At 43.3% G+C, this 23,405-nt stretch overlaps 1 protein-coding gene across 1 annotated transcript in view; it reads left to right on the top strand.

Moving 5' to 3' along the window:
- Nucleotides 1-23,405, top strand: part of CCDC175 (coiled-coil domain containing 175) — a 269,138-nt gene that overhangs the window by 165,014 nt on the left and 80,719 nt on the right. Inside the window, exons 8-11 of the mRNA XM_085628003.1 lie at nt 1,608-1,689; nt 5,928-6,064; nt 21,161-21,271; nt 21,369-21,440. Of these exons, the coding sequence (XP_085484129.1) occupies nt 1,608-1,689; nt 5,928-6,064; nt 21,161-21,271; nt 21,369-21,440 (402 nt within the window). The remainder of the gene's footprint in view (nt 1-1,607; nt 1,690-5,927; nt 6,065-21,160; nt 21,272-21,368; nt 21,441-23,405) is intronic.

Raw genomic sequence — 23,405 nt, 5'->3', positions numbered from 1 at the left:
GTTTGGTTTGTATACATTTGCTTTTGTCATTTCAGAACCCTTTCCCTGCTGACCCTTCCCCTTTCCTTCCCTCGCCTGATCGCCTCTGGGCTCCGTGACCTTTTGGTTGGAGTCCGGGGATATCGGGAGGTGGACATATTTAACATCAACCGGACCCTGAGGAGCTCCAACCTGACAGTTTTTACTAAATGACTCACTGTTGACAAATTCCTCAACAATATGTTTAAATTGTGTAGATAGTTGATTGGATTTACTCAGGAGAGAAGCTTTCCAGAATTGTCCTATATTATTTGAGAGACTAGACTCGTGTAATTTACTCCCTTAGCTACGTGATATTTGAAATTTACCGTTCCCCGACATATCTTTCCCCTTTTGCTGTCTTGTTGAAAACAAAGCACTCAATATCCACCTCTTTACAATCTTCCTAGTACTTTAAACTAACTATACCTTATCTCCCCTCTTCTCAGTTCTCATTATTAAAACAACTGTAAGTGCTTTCATCCTCACTTGTTAGCTGGGTATCAAGTTGCAATGTACAGCCATCTGCTGCCCTTTGCGCAAGGTGTGTACTTTAGAAATACCCACAATGGCACCATGGCCCATAGTGGATTACTTCATAATTTGTATTGCTGAGAAACCTTTTCATGACTTGTGGATTTAGCCTGGTGTTAAAAGATGTTCACGTTTTTATTGTTTAGGATATTATAAAGTACATGACAGCATTAAAGATATACACACAACATTGTGTTAGCCTTTACAAGGTATTTAGGGTCTATGTACTAAAACATTTAGATGGTTGGGTGTCCTGCAGTAGACAGCAGGCCACACATTTCGTCTTTGTATTTCAAAATTGAGAACTTTTTTTAAGCAGTCCTATTTCCTTAATGGAAACAGGGCTGCTTTAGAAAAAGAAGAGTTTCAGTTTTGAAAAACTTGATTGAGGGTTGGCAATGGTTCCTTGGGCCACCGCCTACTCCACCTGAAGCGGGGTCCCCAAAGAGGAAGGGATCCCAAGAGGACCATTTCCATTTTGCGAATGAGTTACCACCGACTTCAGTCAGTACTTTATCAGTTGTTTTCAACTATCATTGTAATTTGGTATCCATTTCTAACCCCATTATAGGATTGGGTAAAACTTTAATCACTCTTTGAATGTGTTTAATACAAACAAAATAACTTTTAGCAATCATAAACCTTCTGATTATGTGAATTGGAGAGTTTGTGACCACTAAAATGAATAGTACATCTGATTTGATTTGATTATTTGCAAAGCGCAAACGAATGCCCGGAGGCATTGGGCCCTTATCCCCTAACCATACTGCCAAACTACTCTGTTAGCACCTTCTTGTTACATCCTATGGTGTGATTTACAGTTTGTATAGCACCTTTGAAGAAGGGAACAGCTTAACTAATTTCTTGATTGCATCAACCTTCGAAGGAATTGAAACATTTAGAGTAGTGTGTTTTTTTTAAGTGGTTGGTTAGTGTCTAATAAATTAATCTTTGTTAAAGTGTGTTGAATATCCTCTGAATTCATATCTTTAAAATGTTCAAACAGTTCTCTAAACAATGTCAGGCTTATTGCATCTGATTTCTTATGTTTTTAGGAGTTATCTTGAAACACAGCTAACCAGCATGGAAGATGAATGTATCAAGCAAGCAGAAATTCTAAAAGATAAACTGTCTAAGGTAAAATGTGACAATGCAGTTCATTTCTGTGTTTTCTTTATTCTGCTTCGTAGGCTCTTTATTATTAGTTATAAACATTAGAATAATTTCCACACTGCATATGGGGACCCCATAACACTTAAACCATACACTTTTATACAAAAACATTTGTAAAAATCAGTGTAACAAGTGTTAGAAAGCACCTTCCAAAGGGTATCAATGGCCACATTTGTTCCTAGAATTATAAGTATTTCAAAATATCTCCTTACAAAACTACACTTTATTATCTTAACCAAAATGTTGCCTAAACCGGTCTGCAATGAAAGAAAAAAGAAGACCCGATAGGCTTAGTATTAAAAGATTTACTAAGCACCCTCTGCCTTTAAGAGAATTTAATAACTTCTAATTCCATGATGCCTTGTACTGGAAGTTGCCTCTCAGAGGCAGTTTTCTTTCTGGCTCTTGAGAGTGGTACTTTAGGAAATCACAGGGTACATTACAGCCCATTTTGGGCAGTTATTCTCTCGCAATTCTTCTGGTTCCTGCTTCTCTTGATGCTACAGAGCAAATGCAAGCTAGCTTTGGCTGCTTCAGATACAGTTTTCAGTCAGAATGCTTTTCTTATTTGTTAGGGGTTTTTCCCATGGTGAAAAGGAGGCCTTCTCTGCCCCTCATCAGATCTGTTTGGTGCTCTCCCAGTCTCTTATTCTACAGAGGGCTGTCAATTATGTACCAACATTTCAGAGAGCACCCTCAAAGACAGAAAGAGGATTAAACTGGGAGGAAAACTAGAAGACATATTGGTGAAGGACAAGATCCAGTGACTCCAAAGGACACTCAATGAGGGAGATCCAAGGAGAGAAGTGAGAAAAGAGGTGGCATCACTGGTTGTGCCACTCCTGACAAGCCTGCCTCCACTTTAGATTGAATTTTGGATGTCAGCAAAAGGTATGAGCCCAACCTGATCACTGCCGGATGAAGGATTGACATGGATGGCAAAACATTTCCACTTAGCCTTGGGATGATCACCAGTGTTGAAATAGCAACCCAGATACTTCCATCACATTCAACTCACATCGAAGCATCATTCATTGACTTTGAGGCAATCTGCTTTGAGACATTTAGCTTTGGAGCGTCATGGAGATGGATGTTATAATTCTAGATGAATAGGCATTCTTCAGTGGAGGACATAACTCCCAAGAAAACGTTGCAGTTCTCACCATCTCCTGTGGGCTATCTGGTACCTTTCCTGCACAATTCCAGCAGAGAATTCTCTTCAGACAGCCTTGAGACCAATTAACCTTACATCGCTAAATTCATCAAGGGACATGGTTTCCAGGCCTCATCAATCTTCCCATTAGAAAAAGGCCTTAGTCAGTGGCTCCGAGAGAGCACAGGTCAGAAGAGATGCCTCACCCTCTTCCTCTGGAAGTATAGTCAGAAGAAGACTTTTTCCCCTTGGCCTCGCAGATCTTTCAGTCTTTGCGATTCTAGTTCCTCGTACACTAACACTTCAATAATGGAATCTTTGTTTAGAGTGTCACTGCTGATTGGCATTATTACCTTCCGAGAAGTCTTGGCAAAAGGATAATCGAATTTAAACATACTCTTGGAGGCTCTGCCTACTGCCATATCCATCATCATGGAGATGCTTTAATCCAGAGCATTGGCAAGACCACTTCTTCTTCGGGTGAGACTTTTCTCACTCTGGCTATGACTCAATCAGCAACCATTCATCTATTTCAAAAATACAAGCTGCCTAAACAAAATCTAGCCTCTTTGCACCTTGAGCCGAAACCAGATTTGGTTATTATATCAGCTGTCTGGAAAAAGCAAGACGCAGCAAAAAGACCTCAGATCCACCAGACAAAGAAAGCAAGAAGATGGATGAAGCTAGAAAGAAAATGTACAATGCTTCCTCTACTCGACTCAAAACTGTGCAGACCCCCCAGGATTTTGCGGCTGTGGGTGGCAAATTTTTCCACCCAAAGCCAAAAAAGCTAAAATTGTGGCCCAAAACCTCAAAATTTGCTGTATTTTTGCAGTAGGCAAAAATGCGCCCGCCACAAAAATACTGAAGGCCTGTGCTCTGTCACTGCTGGAAACTGTGCTATATCACAGTTTGTAATGTTGCAGAATATCCAGTAGCACAGCACCTGGAACCTGAGGGTGTCTGATGCCAAAAGAGGGAAGATTACAATATGAAACCTACTCTTTTTGGCATCAGACAAACTGTGCATGCAGGGCATCATGGGCCGGCAGAGTCCACAGGGGGCACACAGATGTGTGAGACAGGCTGCAGCTAATCACACAGAAAGGGGCTCTGCATTTTAAAGGCAGGCGACAGTGGAATTTAACACCTCTGCTGCCTGCTGGCCTGTTTGCCCTCCCTTTACTGGCTCAGTGGCAGCACAGAGCCAATAAAGAGAGGGTGTACGCCAGTTTTTATTTTTAATATATTTTGCGGCCACTCTTTTAAAAATTGCAGGATTTTTACAAAAGTGCAGATTTTGCAATTTCTTTGCTTGTTTTCCAGTCCAGGGAGGACCTGGCTTGGCAGTTCGGGCTGGACTGTTTCCATGGGGAACCAGGGTCAGGGCTGATTTGCATATGGCTGGGTCCAAACTGGAATGGCGTGGCGAGCAAAATAACGATGGATTAAACCCAGATCTGTAGTGGGGGTAAGTGTTTGACAATGTTCAACATTCTGTACATCATCTTTTTGTGTTGTATTAATTGGATTTGTAAAAGATACACTAGCCTCAACATGCAAATACACATCATTGGCCTAATTACTAGCTAAATGATTAGCCGCAATGCTATGAGGGAGAGGCACTGTGCCTACTATTGCCAACTGGATTAAAGACTTAATATATTGCAACACTATGTCTGACAATTTTAGCATGCTTATGCCAGCCCGTTTTAGGCCTAGAGATATCTGGACACCGCTGAACACATCTAGCTAGACACTCTCAGCCTATATAGTTATCAATCGTGATATTTTCAATGTTCTTATAAGTGCTTACTGTTTGTCTTGCGTAAGATGCTAGCCGGTGTTACAAAAAGAATTAACACATTTAGATGTATAAATGACATGCCGTGCCTACTACATTGTAACCGTGATCTTAAATATTGAAGGTTTTTCATGACACTGTACCGACTCAATATACTATGCCTGCATTGCCACCTAATCTACAAGACTCTCTAATTTGTTACAATGATATAAATAACTTTTAGAAACAAAACAAATAACACCTGTTATTAAATTAGTTGCACATGCACATATACAAGGACAAAAGTCTTTAATAAAAAACGGTGTAATTTGCATTACAAAATTGTGCTAAATTCTCTTAGATACCACTTTTCTGGTGTTTGATGGACACAGATGGCTGTTGAGGGACTTAGCGTTAGCTAAGATGTCAACCATGTTTTGTCGTAAGGGGACCAAAATCTGTGTGATGTTACTTCCACTGTGCTCCAGTTTTGTTTGGTGAATCAATGTCTTTGCTCAGCCCATGCAGCTCTGAAATCAACACCATACCCCCTAGGTTACTATGTGCTTTTTATGTACTGTAATGTGCGGGGTAACGGAGATGCAATTTGGTTGATTTGCTAAGACTTCATGACCAGACCAGTGGTGCACTAATCATTGATAGAATCAAGCCGTTCATACTTTGGGCCAGATTTACATAAAGCTGATCCGACATAGCCGGGCAACTAAAGTTGCTGCATTGTATTGTGTGAAAGCAAGACAACAGCACAGCACTATAATTACAAAGATATGGTGGTGCTGCTGTGAACCTCTGCATGCTTTAGGCTGCCTTGCTCCACACACACACCCCTGGATATTACAACACACATGCAAAGTTAGAAAAGCTTTGCGAAAATAACATTTTCGCCGCTAAGTCCTTCCTACCTTTTTAGTAGATAGGGCTTTGCATAAAATTTCATAGGTGGTTGCATGGAAACACTCATGTATAACTCATGGAACAGCCCCTTTAAAGCAAGGTACTGCAAAATGTTACTTTATTTTATTTTAGTGCAAATATCTAGGCCAACTCAAGATTTGCACTGAAAAGTTAATCCCAATTCAAGACTTTGCACTGGTTTGTTTCACTTTTTAAAACACTACACTGGCCTTTTTAAATCTGGCCCTTTGAGGGCCTGCTGTAGCTCCCAAGACTGCTAATGCCAGTCCCCCAAAGCACAATTATATAGTTACAGATTGGTAAATTAAACACAATGTTTTTGCTGTTTAGGTGAAGGAAAACATAGAGAAAGCTGAATTTTTGAATGAGAAGTTCGCGAGTGAAAGCAAAGACCTAAACGAACAGTTTCTAGCAGTGCGAGAAGAAGAAGATGCAGAAATTGAAAAAAAGCAGGAAACAATGCTGCGGTAAGTTACTTGAAACTATTAACAAAAGCTCCAGCTTTTGAAGAACACAGTATTAACATTTGATATTTATACCTTGGGAAGAAGATGAAGAATGACATTCTAGGAGCAATAAATTGCACTTTTAACATTTTGAAATAATGTGTTTGAGGCATGTGTGCTGTAGATACACATGCTTTGCATACTCCTGCCATCTAGTTTTGGGTCCGGATGTTTGCAAGTTGTTTTTCTTCGAAAAAGTCTTTCCTAGTCAATAGGTCTCCTCATTTTGGTGATAGTGCGCATGGTCATCGACTCCATTGTTAGATTGTTTTTTTCCGCCATCGGGTTCGGACACGTATTGCTGCGCTCTGGTTCGAAACCGTTCTTCGTGTTCCCTTTGACACGCAAACCTCTCTACCCTTGATGGTATTGTTTCCGTACGAGTTTCCCAATTCTCCGCATATCGTTTCGACATCAGATTTGACTTTTAATCGGAAAGCTTCCTAGACGGCCTTCGAGGTCTAACCGCGCCCGGTCAGCTCTCCGTCTATGGATCGGACTCAATTTAAATTCTGTCCTCAGTGCCACGTGAAGTATCTGCGCACTGACTTACACAAGGTGTGCAACTTGTGCTTGTCTCCGGAGCACAACGAAGAAGACTGTGACGCTTGCAGATCGTTCCGATCAAAAAAGACTCTTCGCGATCGTCCGGCTTGACGTTGTGAGATGCAGCATCAAAGCATCAAAGACACGCCGGACATCTTTGGTGAAAACTCCGGCCAAGAAGACATCGAGGCATCAGCGACAGAGCAAGAGGAAGCCTTTTCCGAACCTGACTCAGATTCGGAGCTCGAGATAGACCTTGACGCCGAAGAACTGACGCAGGGACAAGGTGACGTGAGTACAGAAGACTCCTTGCCCTTACAAACTCCCAAAAAACACAAAGCTTCTGCACCACCTCTGCCTCCTAGCCAAAGTCAGCACCGAGATGATGTTTCAAAAGCCCCGCCTTCCGGCTCGGCACCGACACTAAGTCCGTCTCAGAGCCAAAATTCCCTGCGCCGAAAGCCAAGCAGCCTTCGGAGCCGAAATCGTACGCGCCGAAAGGCCAGCCTACATCGGCACTGAAAACGTTGGCACTGAAAACTTCTGTGCCAAAACACAAAAAGACCCCTTCGGATCCGAAATTGGACACTACTCCACCCGATCTGAAGCAAAAGAAGTTGCATATTAACCCTGACACCGGCCATATTCACGTAAAGCCACCTCAGAAACACAAGCTTCAAGAATAGGACACTTACAAAATCCCCTTGAAGAAAAATTCTGTAGCTACAAGTCCCTTTCATATACCATCGCCTCTACCTCCAGCACCTCTATCACCACCTAAGAATCCTTCGCAAATTACACCTCAAGATTCTCCTCAAACTCATACCGATGATGATGCAGATGATGGGGGGATGAATATTCCAACAGACCCATGGACAGATTACACACTGGATCCCCCAGGTGATACAGATCCAGACCTTTACCCAGCCAAACCATCTCCTCCAGGCGCCAATGCATCAAACCAGGAACTCATTGCCAGGGCTGCACATTACCATGGGATAGAACTCCACAAAGAACCACTAGAAGAACATTTTTTGTTTGAGACATTGGCAACTACACACAGGTCATCACAATCACTTCCAATGCTTAAGGGCATGATGCGACATGCTGATGAGATTTTTCAAGATCCAGTAGGAGCCCGCATCTTAACACCTAAAGTGGACAAAAAATATAAGGCCTCTCCTACAGACCCCATCTTTATCAAAGGACAAGTGCCATTAGATTCCCTAGTCGTATCAAATGCTAGTAAAAGAGCAAATTCTCAAACATCCGGGGATTGTCCTCCGCCAGACAAAGAGTCCAAATAAATTGACGCTTCTGGCAAGCGCGTAGCCGCTCAGGCAGGAATCAATGGCGCATTGCGAATACTCAAGGCCTTTTAGCCAGATATGACAGAGCACACTGGGACGAAATGGAACAGTTGCTCCAATATCTCCCAGATGAGCATAAGGCTAAAGCACAGGACTTAGTGAATGAGGGTAAGCTCATTTCTAATTCCTCAATTTGTTGTGCTCTAGATGCTGCAGACACCGCAGCTAGAGAGATTAACACCAGCATCCTGCGCAGGAGACACTCTAGGTTAAGAATTTCAGGTTTTAAACCTGAGGTCCAACAATCCATCCTTACCACACCATTTGATAAGGAACACCTATTAGGACCTAAAGTTGACCAGGTGTTAGAAAAGATGAAAAAGGACACTGAAGTTGCTAAATCTAGGGGAGCACTTCAGACAGTATCCAACAGAGGTTCCTTTTGTCGCTCCTTCTACAGAGGAGGGTCAAAGACCACATCCCCAGATCAAAATACCTCAGCTTACAAAGGTAAGAATCAGACCTCTCCCTCCAGAGGTTTATTCTGAGGAGGTTATAGAGGCAACAACTTCAAGGGTAGGGGTGAGGGTAAAGCACCCCGTAACTCTCCTTCCCCCAACAAACAGTGGCTTGCCCTCGCTTCACCCGATTATACCACACCTGTTGGGGGAAGACTTCAGCAATTCCTCTCCATTTGGCAATCTATAACATCAGACATATGGGTGCTTGGAATTATCCAACATGGTTATTGCCTGGAGCTTACCAGCAATCCCCCAAACATTTCACCTCGCTCTCACAAGTTATCTCCAGAACACATACACTTGTTAAAACAAGAGGTCCAGTCCCTTTTGCTAAAAGAGCAATAGAGACAGTTCCAAACCAGTACCAGGGCTCAGGTATTTACTCTCTGTACTTTATCATCCCAAAAAAGGACGGTTCCCTAAGACCTATTCTAAATCTGAGAGCTAAACCATTACATACTGTCAGAGCATTTTCACATGGTGACACTGCAACAAGTACTCCCATTTTTACAAACAGCAGACTTTGTCTTCTCTATATTTGAAAGGCGCATATTTTCATGTTCCAATTCATCCAGCTCATCGCAAATACCTGAGATTTGTGATAGCAGGCAAGCACTACCAGTTCAAGGTACTTCCCTTCAGAGTGACTACTGCGCCCAGAGTTTTTACCAAATGTCTGGCAGTTGTCGCTGCTCATCTTAGAATACAACAACTTCTCGGCTTCCCCTACCTAGATGACTGGCTCATCAAAGCCAGTACTCACCAAAACTGTTAGCAGCACACACAGATCACAATAGATCTACTTCATCTACTGGGCTTCACCATCAATTCACAAAAGTCTCACCTGCACCCCTCACAGATGCAGTCTTATCTAGAAGCCACTCTAGACACAGTCAAGCTCTAGCCTCTTCTTCCTATGTAGCGAGAATACACAATATTCAGGCTGCCATTCAACAGTTTCAGCCTAACTCACCATTATCATCCAGAGTGTTCATGCAACTACAGGGAATGATGGCGTCTTGCATAGCAATTGTAGCCCATGCAAGGCTTCACATGAAAGAGTGCTTAGCACATCAGTGGAATCAATCACAGGGTCTGTTAACCTATCTAGTGTTGGTAGACGGCCATACACATCGCTCTCTGCAGTGGTGGAACCCACAAAACCTATCAGCAGGGCTGCCTTTCATCGACCCTGTTTCACATATCGTGCTCACGGCAGACGCATCTCAAACAGGTTGGGGGGCTCACCTAAAAGATTACATAATACAAGGCATGTGGAGCAACAAGCAGAAAACTCTCCACATCAACCATTTAGAACTCTTAGCTAGCTCCCTAGCACAAAAAGCTTTTCAAACTCATCTCATAGCCAAAACTGTCCTAGTCCGGATGGACAACATGACAGCAATGTACTATGTACAAAAACAGGGTGGGACACTCTCTCTCTCCAACTGTCATGCCTCTCTCAAGCCCTTTGGAATTGGGCGATCCTTTACAGGATTTATCTTCTGGCAGAACGTCTCCCAAAAGTAAACAATCAAATTACCGATCTCTTCTGCAGAAGAAGGCAACAAATTCACCCCCTAGTTCTCCTTCCGTACTTCCAACAGTGGGGATTCCCACAAATAGACCTATTCGCCACAGCCAAAAACGCAAAATGCCCAAACTTCAGCTCCAGGTACCCACACCCACGTTTAAAGGGCCATGCCCTATGGATGAACTGGTCAGGGATAGTTGCCTATGCTTTTCCGCTGTTGCAGGGATTCTGCTCATGCACAGAACTATGCGCAGGAAACCAGGACCTCAGTGAATTGCGGTGTACCAAAAACTCACCTCAGTACCCAGAACCCCTATCCGACTAGCATCAGTGTCACATTCGTTCTCCGTATCATCTCGAAGCTACCAATGATTAGACAACCCAGAACAAGCGACTTAGAGTACTCTCAGGAATGGTGGGAATCAGAAAACCCTGTTTGTTATTATTCTCATATCAGTCCACAACAAGAGTAATCAAAGACACTGTAAAGCTTAAAATGTTTATTTTATAAACTACGTGTCCTAAGATGCAGTACTTTGGCTAACATAAGCAGACAGATGATTAAAAATAAAACCATCAGCATTGTTACAATACCATAGAAAATGTAGGGAGAAATCATATTACAAATGATAGTGGAATACAACCACCCTCCCTTCGCTAGTAAGCTAGTATTATTAAACTAATAGAAGGTCTCTAGGTTAGAATGGGGAACCCCATACCGTAAATATCAGCTTAGGTGAATCACATCACAGGATCAGCTTTGCTCTGTGTCTGGAAAAGGTCTTCTCCCCAAAGTGTCTGAATCATGCATGCAAACTGCAATATTAAAGGCACTCGAGTTTCAGATATTTGCAGTTGTGTGCGTGTTATGGCTAGAGCGTGGACCGATCAACATGAATTCAAAAACATATAATAACAGCTACCTGCAGTGTCATGTGCAAAAGCTGCAAAAGTGGCAAGATGGCGTTTTAAATCTAAGACGCTTATGCTAACATAGCAATGTGTGTACCTGGAACTCCGTCTCCACTACACCGCCTCTCCCTCTCATTCCATGGGTGGTTCAGAAGGTCAGGCAAACATCTTTCACACTAATTTTGGTAGCTCCCACATGTGCTCGCCAGCCATGGTACACCACCCTGTTGGAGTTGTCACTTGTTCTACAGCAAAAACTACACCTGACCTCCAGTCTCCTCACACAGAACCATGGAGAAATCAGACATCCAAATCCCAAAGAACTGAATTTAGCGATTTGGCTCCTGAACTCATAGAGTTTGATTACTTAAATTTACCACAAGACTGTATGAATTTTCTGAAAGAAGCAAGAACACCTACCACCAGAGCTTTCTATGCTACAAAATGGAAAAGAATTGCTGTATATTGCAATAACAGCAAAATCAATCATTTAGATGCTTCTATTCAAAACATTTTTTGTTATTTGTTACATTTACAATGAACAGGACTGGCTTACAGATCTATTTGTTTGCACCTGTAGCTGCATACTTACAAAATAGGCAACATCTGTCACTTTTCAGAGTTCCAGTAATCAAGGCCTTCATGGAAGGTTTAAATAGGGTAATACCACCAAGGATTCCTCCTGCTCCAGTGTGGAATCTCAACATTGTCCTCACAAGGCTCATGGGTCCACTTTTTGAACCATTACACAAATGCCCTTTACAATTCCTCTCATGTAAAGTAGCTTTCCTCGTTGCCATCACATCACTGAGGAGAGTTGGTGAGCTACAGGCATTAACTCTAGAGGAAGCTTTCTTTCAGCTACACAAAGACAGTATAGTTCTCCGTACCAACAATTTCCTTCCCAAAGCAGTTTCTGCTTTTCATATGAACCGATTGGTTGAGTTACCAGTTTTCTTTCCTCAACCTGATTCCGTAGCAGAACGCGCTCTTCACATGCTTGACGTTAAAAGAGCTTTATTGTACTATATAGATAGGACAAAGGACTTCCGCAAAACAAAACAACTGTTTGTAGCATTTGCTCCACCTCATAAAGGCAATCCTATTTCTAAATCTGGTATTGCGAAATGGAATGTTAAATGCATTCAAACATGCTATGCTTAAGCCAAAAGGACTTTGACTATACCCCCTAGAGCGCATTCCACTTGCAAAATAGGGACGCCTGTGGACTTTTCAGGTAAAATCCCTCTAGCTGACATATGTAAAGCAGCTACATGGTCTACACCACACACATTTATCAAACACTATTGTGTAGATGTGTTAGCATGACATTAGGCTAATGTAGGCCAAGCAGTACTTAAAACACTGTTCCAAAAAACTGCAACATCTACAGGTTAGCCTCCGCTTTGGGAGTATACTGCTTTATAGTCTATACAAAGCATGTGTATCTACAGCACACATGCCTCAAACGGATAATGTTACGTACCCAGTAAGCATCTGTTCTTGGCATGAAGAGCTGTAGATTCACATGCGCCCACCCGCCTCCCCGGGTACCTGTAGTTGTTGCAGTTCTTCATTATACATTTATATGCATGGCCATCTCTAACCCTCTTGCGGGAAAACAATCTAGCAATGGAGTCGATGACCATGCACACTATCACGAAAGGATGAATCACCTTACCTCGTGACTAGGAAATACTTCTTCGAAGAAAAGGAGTATGCAAAGCATGTGAATCTACAGCTCTACATGCCAAGAACAGATGCTTACTGGGTAAGTAACATTATCCTTTCACATACTAACTTCTGAGAATGTTTAGCTGCTTTTATAGACGCAGAAACAGAGAATCCTATATTATCCTTTTCTTTTCTTCACTACAAATTCAGCAGCAATAAAATATGCATTAGAACTGCAGCTTCAAGCAACCCAAGGGTGTGGTCTGATTGACCAAGCATGCAGTGCTTGACCTGGGCTGGTGGTGGCCACCAGCACTCATTTTGGGGGACTGGGATTATTATTTATAATCAGACTTTGACACAGTGCTTAGTTTGTAAAACAATAAGTGCCAGGGCCCTCGTCAGGAGGTCACTGCAGCTTGCACCACACCTTGCCCCCGCCTGTGTTACCAGTGACACTACCAACAGAACTACTAACCATCACACTCCTACAAGTGGGACAACTCAGGCTATTGCAGGCCCCAAATACTGTAAGAATGGCGTGAGCAGCAGCTATTAGCCATTTTTCTGTATATTTAATTAATAAACAACTGTTGTGTTCCTCTTCAAATTTGCAAAACAGCGCCCCAGTTTGTTTGTGTATTATTTCTAGTTCTTTGACCCTTCCTTCTAGTTCTGAACTCTTTTCCGTTCAGAATTTGTCAGCTGCAGATATAGCAGAAATGTTCCTACTCATCACAACCTTCAATGTCTCCCAGAGAGTAACTCCAGTATCATTAGTGGCCATAAATTCTGTCAGTTCACGTCAGATTGTGTACTGTGTCCGGTAAGTGGAGTGGATTGAACCATAGTCTCCATGGGCCTATTGACTGTTTTGGAGCCCCTTTACAGAGGGTGAGGACCAGCGGGCATGATCTGGTAGTGCCATGGGCTCTATCGAAATCTCCTGGATGCTGGACTGCACTGTCTGTGACCCAAGGAAGGGGGTAATGCGGCCATAGATTTTGTTGGCAGAGGAGTAGTATGTGTAATCTCTGGTGTGTTTGGTACATCATCTACCATATGCTGGCAAGCCTCACCTCCTGTAGCCATAACCTGCCCCCCTTTGACAGAGTTTCCGCTTGTCCAAAGCATTGTCCAGATCTGCCTAGTACATTATTCATCATAAGATTAAGATCCCCTCCTATCAGGATTGGTTGATCAGGTGACTCTAGTGTGTCCAGTGTTGCTTGCTTTAGGAATCTCTCCTGGTTGTCATTTGGTGCATAGATGGCTGCTATTGTGAGTGAGATCCCCCTGACTTGGACACAAAGGGCCAGTAGTCTACCCCATATCTCAGCTACCTTGGATACTATCGTCCCCTGGAAGAAACGTGAGAACAGGATGGCTACCACCCGCTTTCTTAGCAGGACCAGTTGAGAAGTATTGGTGTGGGAAATGTTGTGACTTCATTCTATGCCAGTCCTGAGACACCAATATTTCCTGAATATGGTAAATCATCCCCAGCATGCTCCAGCAGCGAGAGTACTGCTTTCCTCTTGACTGGGCTATTGAGGCCTCGTATATTGAGGCTGATTATTTTAAGGTTTGTGTGTGTGTGGGGTGCTTATATCGTTATACCTTCGCTCTGTGGAGCCAGGAATGTCTCAGGTAGGCCTCATAGGCTGTAAATGTATAGAATATGGCATTTCCGGCATTTTCTGAGTCCCAAGTGGCTAAATGGTTAGAGTGAGTACAGTCCTTCCCTCAACAAAAACATAAGAACACCTTAGTAGTCCTATGAACATTTGTGTCAAGTAAGAGCTTCCGGAAGGGGATTCCAGAATTGAGGCTCCATCCATCCACATCTAGTGGGGTGTCCAGGGGTCTACTGCTCCCGTGCCCTCTGGTTCCTTCGTGGACAAAGGGTTTGCTAGTTAAAGGCAGGGTACCCTTCCATGTAGCAGGTACAAAGTCGTAGTCAGTCCACTTCTGCGGGGTCAGTGTCTCCGGCAAGGCTGTCAATAACTGCTTGAAATTTGAGGGCTTTGGTTGTGAGGTCCGGGTTTGCCCCGCTAGCAGTTCGCAATTGGGCACCATCATTGCTCACATCCTTTTTCAGCTACTCGGGGTCTCTTACATGAAGAGTCTGGAGTGTCATCCGGAATATTCAGGTGGTGTCATGTCATGCATCTACCAGTGTCCTGACTTTGTGGAGCTTGTCCTTCCAACGGAAGATAATGTAGAACGGGCAGCCCCAGCAGTATGCTGCTCATTTGTGTCTGAGAAACTCTGTGACTGATCGCAATACTTCACACTTCTGAAGCTTCAGGGCCGAGAAGTCTTGATACAGAGGCAGTTTGTGCCCCTTGAAGTGAACAGTGTGCGCGTCTCTCGCCGACCATATGATGTTTTCCTTAGGCTGAAAGTTGTGGATGCAAGTTAATATGTTGGAGTAGCTCGCTCCCTCCCCACTCAGACAGCCCACTGTGCATGTGGTCGAGTTGTATGCGTCTCTTCATTTGCGCCAAGGATTTGGTGGAAGAGCTCCTGAATGTATCCCATTATGTCTGAGCCATCCGCACCTGATGGTGCCCCCCTTATGCGGATGTTATTTATTCGGGAGCGATTCTCCAAATCCTCTTTGTGGGCCTGTAGAGCAGACAGCTGCTCCTGAAGGCGAAGAGCTTCATGCTGCAGGTGTTCAAGTTCATCACCCTGGGCCATGGCGTTGTCCTCCAATCTGGAGACCCGATCACCCATCACCTCTACTTCTGGTTGCATCTCTTGTAGATCTCATGATAGGTCTTGCTTTACTGCCTGGAATCCTTCCCGCCGGGAGAAGAGGGAGTCCATATGGGACCATGTGAGAGGTGCTTCATCTTCATTGTATGGCACAGAGGTGCACCTCGTTGGGTCTGCTGGCCATCCTCAACGAATGTACTCGCAGTGCAGGTCAGCATGTTCTTTAGGTTGCGCTCTTCTTTCCTTGCGCTTTCGCCATCTCCTAGGCCCCCGTAGTCCCAAGGTTGCCTTACCCTCTGTAGTAGCAGGGCAGGAAAGGCGTGGGTGCTGTCCGTGCATGCCCTGGGCCTGGTTCAGGTGCTGGAGAGGCTCTTGGGGCTTGAGATGGGCCTAGGTCCACAGCAGGGTGCTGCGTCTCTAAGAGGTGTGTGTGTCAACACTGTCGCTCTCTGAAGCTTTGTAGCCCACGTATAACTCTATGTAGTACTTGCCTGGGCTTGGCGATTTACCAAGGCGAGCTGGATGGGGGCCAGGAGGCGCTGTCAACTCAGTTGTGTACTAGCGTCATCGCTGCTTTGAGTGTGTGGCCTCTGGGTCATGGATGTGCCTCTTGCATGGCTGTTGGAGAGAGCCGCAGACTGCTGGTTGGAGAGCCACTGTTGTCTATGCTGGTGCTCTGACACAGCTCACCCTGAGAGGGGTCACTGCCTGAGTCTCCTTCCTCACGGAGACAGCCTGGGCTGGTTGGTACACTGGAGTCGCTCACTTTGTGGAGGGCACATAACTAGGAGGTCCTCACCCCAGTCCGGCAGTGGAGGACCTCTATGCTAGAGTGGTCTCGATAGGGTTCTCACCTCTCTTGCCACCATCTTGGCCACGCTCCCCATAGTTGCAGTCTTAAAGTATATTTAGTGGCTGGGCAGCTGATAATAGACAGTGAAAAATAATAGGAACCCTGAGTCTTGCAATAGAATCCATAGATTTGGTTTAGAGTTGGATTGTATCAGAAAAGTTTCTGATTTCTGAACAAACAACAATCCAAACAAGAATACCCTAGTGGAATTTCCAGCATCTTTGGGATAGTATGGGGAACAAATTCCACTGACAGTTCTCATACTGTTTCTGAATTTCGCTCTAGATCAGAGGATTTTCCATTAGCACCCAGCATTAAATCAGGACCTGGGTTTAATTGTCTGATAGCATATTTTTCTGAACATGTGATAAACACTTGCTCTGGTATGATGTTTTCTTTTGTGATATCACAATATTGATGGTGGCATCCTGCCTCTGATATGCATATGTTATTTCTCCAGACTGAAATTGTCTATTCATCACACACGTAATAATATTGCTAATATGTACACACTACTAGTGAATACAAATTCCTGATAATGGGAACACGGTTTGTTTGGAAAGAACTGGTATCTAGTTTGTCTGGATTTTGTGTCATTTATCTCCTATCTTTTTAGGTCTCGCCTACGCAGCGCGCATGCGCTGCTTAGGAGGAGACCTTAAGAAATCGATTCACTTTTTAAGCCAAAATGGTGCACGCTTTTCATTGCTTTCAATGGCAACGCGTGTACGTTTGGCGATTCCCTTGCGGGAGCGAGCTTTGAAACCATCTGTTTGTAATTAACTTGCAAACAGATGGTGTCCATGCCCTGCTTGCTCCCGCAAGGGAAACAGGCGCAGGCCCCCTCCTCTCTCCCCTCCCCCTGTTGCCTCCATCTCTCCTCGTCAAACTTGTGTTGCATTGTAGAGGTCCACGGGGCTTTCAATGATAGGGTGTGCTCTGCTGATGCAACAGGCAGTTATTTTTTTCCCCTCATTTTCTGTCTCACCTCTTCAGGTATTTAGGGTTACCTTTCTTTCCTTAGGCGCCTCACTATTACAGCTGTTTGCTGTCACTGTGGGAAAAGTGGGAAATGTCTGAAAACACCACAGAGCAGACAGTGTCTGAAGTCTGAGCCTTTGCGGCAAAACAAGTCTGGTGTATTTTGTCTCAGATCTTTATATTGTATTCCACTTCAAGAAGCAGGTAAGACGAGGCTTCTTTCAGCCACTGCTGTGCACCTTTCAATACTGGCTTAACCCCCACCTCTCGGGGTTGCCTCTGTTTTGTCATCGGCGCACTGGACAGCGGATCAGTCGAGGCGTCATCTGGCCACGAGAAGAGATCCTGCTGTGAAATCAGCTGGCACGAGCAGGTTTCAGCAGGCCCAAGACTGCTTGGCGGCGCGTGCATAAAAAACTGCGGATGAATAATCGCCGGATCATCTTCTAAGGCACTGACTGCAGTTGAACCTGACGGCTCTATATTTCACTTCAGGTCAGATTTCCATAAACAGAACCACCCTCCTCCACTCCATCTCAACACCCACGACCCGGACCAACTCAGACGTCTGGCTGAGAACATCCGAGCCCGAAAACAAGGGAAGCTCGGTAGCATGCGTGGTCTTTGCTTTGAGGCAGAAACAATGTTAAAGTAAATAAAACCTGGTAACGTCTCCATTTGAGACTTCAACTAAACTCCGCGGTTATGGGGAGCAGTTATTTACTCCTCTAATCCCTTTGGCTATCGCAGGTGGCAGCTTCTTTAGAGGCGGCACTTACTGTAAAATGTGTCAAGGCACAAATTCAGTTACTCCCTCTTTCACCGTTCACGGGAGAGTACAGAAGCGCATCACCCAACCTGCAGCACTTCATAGGAATTCCCTCTTCCAAACACTGCTTCATTGTTAGAAAAGTAGAACCATGTTACAGTTAGCCATATATTATCTACCACTATTAGAGTTGGTTTACTCATTAGTTGCATGCTCTTTCTAGTGTAGAGAAAGCTGGTATATTTTTTCTCTGTTGTGTTTCTGTGATGAAGGGAGAATGGAGGGCATGTATTAAATTGAAATAATGGAATGTTGGGTTGAACATCGTCCCCCTGTTATAGGAATTCACCTGCAGCTTGGACACATAACTTTGATTCAGGTAGTGGTGTATCATTAGTGCTGAAAAGATATATACTTTTTCATATCTATTTTACAGATAATGTGAGCACACCTTGCAGCGCCGCGGCAGATCCCGGGTTTTATCACACAACAAGCAAGCGCGTTGCTGAAACAGCAGGGCCGCGCGCGCAACAAGGCAATCTCGGCTTTTACGGGGAAGGCCGGGCTGGGGCTGTGCTTGCCGGTGAATGAGTGCTCGGGTAGACATCTCTTTCCATTGACGAGCGAAGCCTTCCGCAGCTCCGGGAACCACTGGCTTTGTTTCACCCGGATCATCGCGCACAGGCCCCCGAGCCCGGGAGCAGCGAAAGGGCCACGGGCTTCTGCAAAAGGGCTTTGGAGGGGATAGGAAGCACACATCTGCTAAGTGTTTCGGTAGCGCTGCATTCACTAATTCATTGGCCTCTTGGCGCTAGTGGGGCAGATTGTTGCATTCAGTTTCAGGGGGATTTCCGATAGAAGGGTATCTGGTATGTGGGTATCGGAGAGGGGTGACAGGGAGCTCACTTGTGGTTTTTTTTTTGCTTGGGTGTCTTTTAAGGGAGGAAGCATTCCAGACCACCTATTTCCGGTTTGATGTTACAGTGTTGCCAATTGTGGGAATTGTAGCAGACCTTTGTGTGGGTGAGAGGTATTGGGTTATTTCCTACAGTAAAATATCACATCACATCCAGTACTCTATAGTAGAGATGTTTATATTGTCTAAGTCACTCTCTCTCTCTCTCTCTCTCTCTCTCTCTCTCTCTCTCACACACACACACACACATACACACACACACACACTCTCCAATGCACTCTCTCTCTCTCACACACTCTCGTTCACTCCCTCTCACACACACTCTCCCACTCTCCCTCTCACTCTCTCTCCCACTTACCCTCTCTCTCACTCTCACTCACACACACACACTCTCCCTCTCACTCTCTTTCTCACACTCACTCACTCTCTTTCTCTCTCTCTCTCTCTCTCTCTCTCTCTCCCACTTACCCTCTCTTTCAATCTCACTTACACACACACTCTCTTTTCCACTCACTCACTATCTCACTTCCTCTCTCTCTCTGTCTCTCTCTCTCTCTCCGTGATAACTGTCATTAAGTTATTCATAATATCTTTTTAATTATATATAAGGTAACAAAAAAGCTTATAACTCTTTTTATTATAACTTTGCAACATCCTGCACAACAGCCACACTACTCTACAACATAGCCTAAATACACTGGCAAAGCCAATAGCTCTGACTAAACACTTCTAAGATCCAAAAGGCAAGACCTATTGGCTATGCCAATGCTTGTTCAACCTTGGTCTAAAGATGAAATACAAAATATATATGTTGTTTAAAAAATTCATTGTGATCACTTTAAATTTGTTTTGCTTAATTAAAGTGGTGCCCAATGTACAGGCAGGAGTGCCGGGGCGATGCTATAAGTTCCAGATAACTACTGTCTATATAAATGAGTACCATTTTGATTCATAATATTACATTTTATGTTTTCTGGACATCTTGAATATCAGCCTTGGATCTGGGCCTCGGTGGCCTATCCTAGATAAACCCAGTTCTGTGTGTTCTGCATTGGCATGAAGGTTTACATCTTGGCTCCATTATTTTCCCTGCTACAACAGTGCTTTTCTTTGACCGTGATGATAGAACAGGATGAGGAATCACACTGATTTCAAAATAAGGCTCCATTTTAAACGCACTTGTTCCCACACTTTCTCCTCTTTCAAATACCAAGTGACGATTCAAAGTGGTACCACTTTTCCTCATGAGAGATTGTTATTTGTGAAACAATGAACTGGCTGCATAAGTATCCTACTCACAGCAGACTTCGAGGTGCAAGCCTCTCTTGGCGTGACAGTGCCTCACTACTTGTATTAAATGTTCCAGTTTTCCTGAGAGATAATGACTCATCCATCTCTTCTCTTCCATCATTGCACTAAATTTACAGATGGCAGAATTGCAGTGCCATACCTCATACCTCAAAGCACCCCCATGCCCCAGGTCCAAGATCTGATCCTGGTTGATTGGTTGAACCTCTTCCAACTTCTGTTGACTTGAAAGATTAAAACCCTTAGATGTAATGGCCAATCTAAATGTAGGCAAATAATGGTCTATAACTTGAATAGCATAGACACAGAGGGCATTGAACATGGACCACGCTCTTATCACCAGCTTTGTAGTTGGGTGGTAAAGAACCTCTGGTTATTGGACAACGTGCTAAATCCAGGAGAGAATCCACCATGTTATTGCTTTGGTGGACAAAATGTCCTACAGTGCGCTCAAAGATGGGAACTGATCCGATTCTCAAGTTATTCCGCAGCAACCAATCTTTGGCTCCTTCTGGAGCAAAATTGAGCCACGTGCTATTTATAATGAGGTTAGTAGGCGTATTCAACACTGTTTTTCACAGTAGCAATACAGCAAGTTGTTATAGTGCTAGTTTCACATTTTCCCTTCAGAGAAAACAGAGTAAAACAATTTTGCTTCATATTTAGTTTCATCCTTCTCTTCTGGCAAATTAGCCTAGATTTGTTTAACATGTACATTATTATGTAAGCAACCGTGGCAATGTAATCAATTGTACTCTTCTTTTGACAAATTTAACTATATTTGTTTGTTTAACATATTCATTATTTTGTGAGCAATAGATGTACAAAATCAGTTGTACTCTGTGTTGTCCAAGTCTAAAATATTATGTAAGGTGGCCCATGTTAGCTGTTAATTTTAATGTAGCATTTCTAATAAATGTTTGTTTGTGTTCTGTATTCCAATTATTGTTGTCTGGAATAAAGTAGATGCAGGTATAATTTAACCCAATGAATTTACCTTTTTTGTTAGGTTGCACAAATCGTCATCTGCACTACAAGAAAAGCTAGACCACTTAGGAAACATGAGGATAGAAATAAGAGACATGGAAAAAGAAATTGAGAAGATTCAAGAAAGCGGCCAGTAAGAGTCCTTAAGATATTCGGTTCAGAATATATATTTGTTTCTTCTTCTCCTGTCCACATTTTGCTAAAAATTTGAATTTGTTTTTATTTCTTAGGCTTGCCACTAATATATACGGAGCTCAACTCGAAGAAAGCCGGTCAAGTCTTAACATGGAAAGGCAGAAAAGGTAATATAATAGATAAAGCGATCGTGCCAGTTTCGTACTGTTTCTACTTTCTCAGCAGGTACCTTAACTTTGTTTGGACAACATAAATGTTGGGATGGTGCCAGACTAATTCTATGAACCCCCTTGGAATATGTTGGCCGATAGTCCTTCTAGCTCACAGTGCCCCCATGAGTACCCCTATACCTAGTCAGATAACTAATGGTTTGGGCAACCTCAGAACATGACAACCCTGACTCCCCAAGGAATCGTAACAGATCTAGAACCTTTTCGTACAGTCACTCATGCATACTCAGGTGAATACACAAGAAATACACAAAGGCGTGTTTTGAATATTTATTGATCCATTGTGATTCTTGTATAGAATATATGTGCTGCAATGATTAATAGACAGAAACAAATGAAAGTTACTAACAAAATGAGGACAGTGAAAAGAACAAACAATTCCACCATTGTGCTGAAGCAGTTTATAAATGCTGGCGTATAAGTAGTGTATAGTGTACTACTATGTTCTCCCTAACCTATTAGCCTAGTGCAGGTGTTCTGACAAGAATCCCCTACTGGATGATCTAACTCCCCATTACCTGAAGGTAAGTGCGTGCAGGTCCCTGTCTTGGTCACAAGTTGGACCTCTTTCCTCGCAGAGAGTAAACAGAAATCAGCTGGGCTGAGACTCCGACAACAGCAACCTCGCAATAAGAGCAGAGTGTTCCTCTGATTTGAACACTGAAAAGCATGTGAATATAATAACAGTATCCATGCTTCTGTGTTGAAGCTTTAGCCAGGCTCACATTCTTTATTCCCTTGTGATGGCCATGTCACCTCATGGGCGAATAACAAACAACAACATTTGCACAATATGTGTTCAGGCCTTGTCCCAAATGTACAAGGTGTCGCGATAGTGTACTTACGAAGTGGAATTTGTAAGCAGTGTGGTTTCAGAGAAACTAATCCTGCACTGTCGCACAAGCAAATGTGTTTCAAAAGTCATTGTGTAGAAAAGAAGGCAACTTAAGAGACATGCGCATGTAAAATGACAGTGTTGCTTTCAGGCCTAACCTAGCCATGTGACACCAGAAGCATTTATTTATGGAATTGTGAATTCAAAAGATAAGAAAATTAAAAGTATCTTTGAAAAAATGATTTATTACAATGTATGTCAAACAAGGAACATATGGGAGAACTTTAAGGGTTACTAAACACAAGAACTCTGTTGGATTAAGCTATTGTGTTCAATAGTTTTGAAGAAAGGGCTTGTTTCTTTTTTCTATTAGTTAAGTTTCCCTATGTCCTCTAGAACTTCTTGTCCTCAGAAGTTCCGTCTATCTTTAGGAAGCAGACCTGTCTAGAGGACTGCTTGTTTACTCTCACCCTTAACCAGCGCCTAAAAGAAGTCTTCAAGGAAAATGTTTTCTTAAATCTGCTGTGGATTTGGGCAGATGTCTCAGGAACCGACTCATGAATTCTTATTCATTTCTTTGTGAGATTGGTGGTCACTCATAAACATGTGTGGATCTGCTTCGGCTTGGATCCCCTCATCAGCCTTGAAGTGGATTTTGCTATTAAAGGCCTGCGGTGGGTGGCACATCTCACCTTTCTTATTTTCTGTCCTGCAGGCCTTCATAGAGCACTGTGGTTTCTTGCAAAGCGTTAAATCTTGAGCGCATTGAAGGCTTACTCTTTGATGGCAGTGTAGTGCAGAATAGCTAAGTTCAAACAGAACACTATTATTGGGCAATAAACAAAATGCCTGAAAAGTTTTATTCTTTTTGTAGTAAAGATGTAAGACTTCTATTAATTATTAATTCAATATGTTCAGATACGTTAAGATATTCTGTGGCGCATACTTTGTGCTTTGCATGATCCAACTACACTCTTTGGGGCATCTTTATGAGAACCTCACATCACGTTTGCACCACGTAAAGTGGTACATGTGTGACGCAAGGCTCTGAGTCAGATTTATGAAGC

This window comes from Triturus cristatus, chromosome 9 (genome assembly GCF_964204655.1).
Source record: "Triturus cristatus chromosome 9, aTriCri1.1, whole genome shotgun sequence".
NCBI lineage: Eukaryota > Metazoa > Chordata > Amphibia > Caudata > Salamandridae > Triturus > Triturus cristatus.
This window is presented reverse-complemented; position numbering and strand designations above follow the sequence as displayed.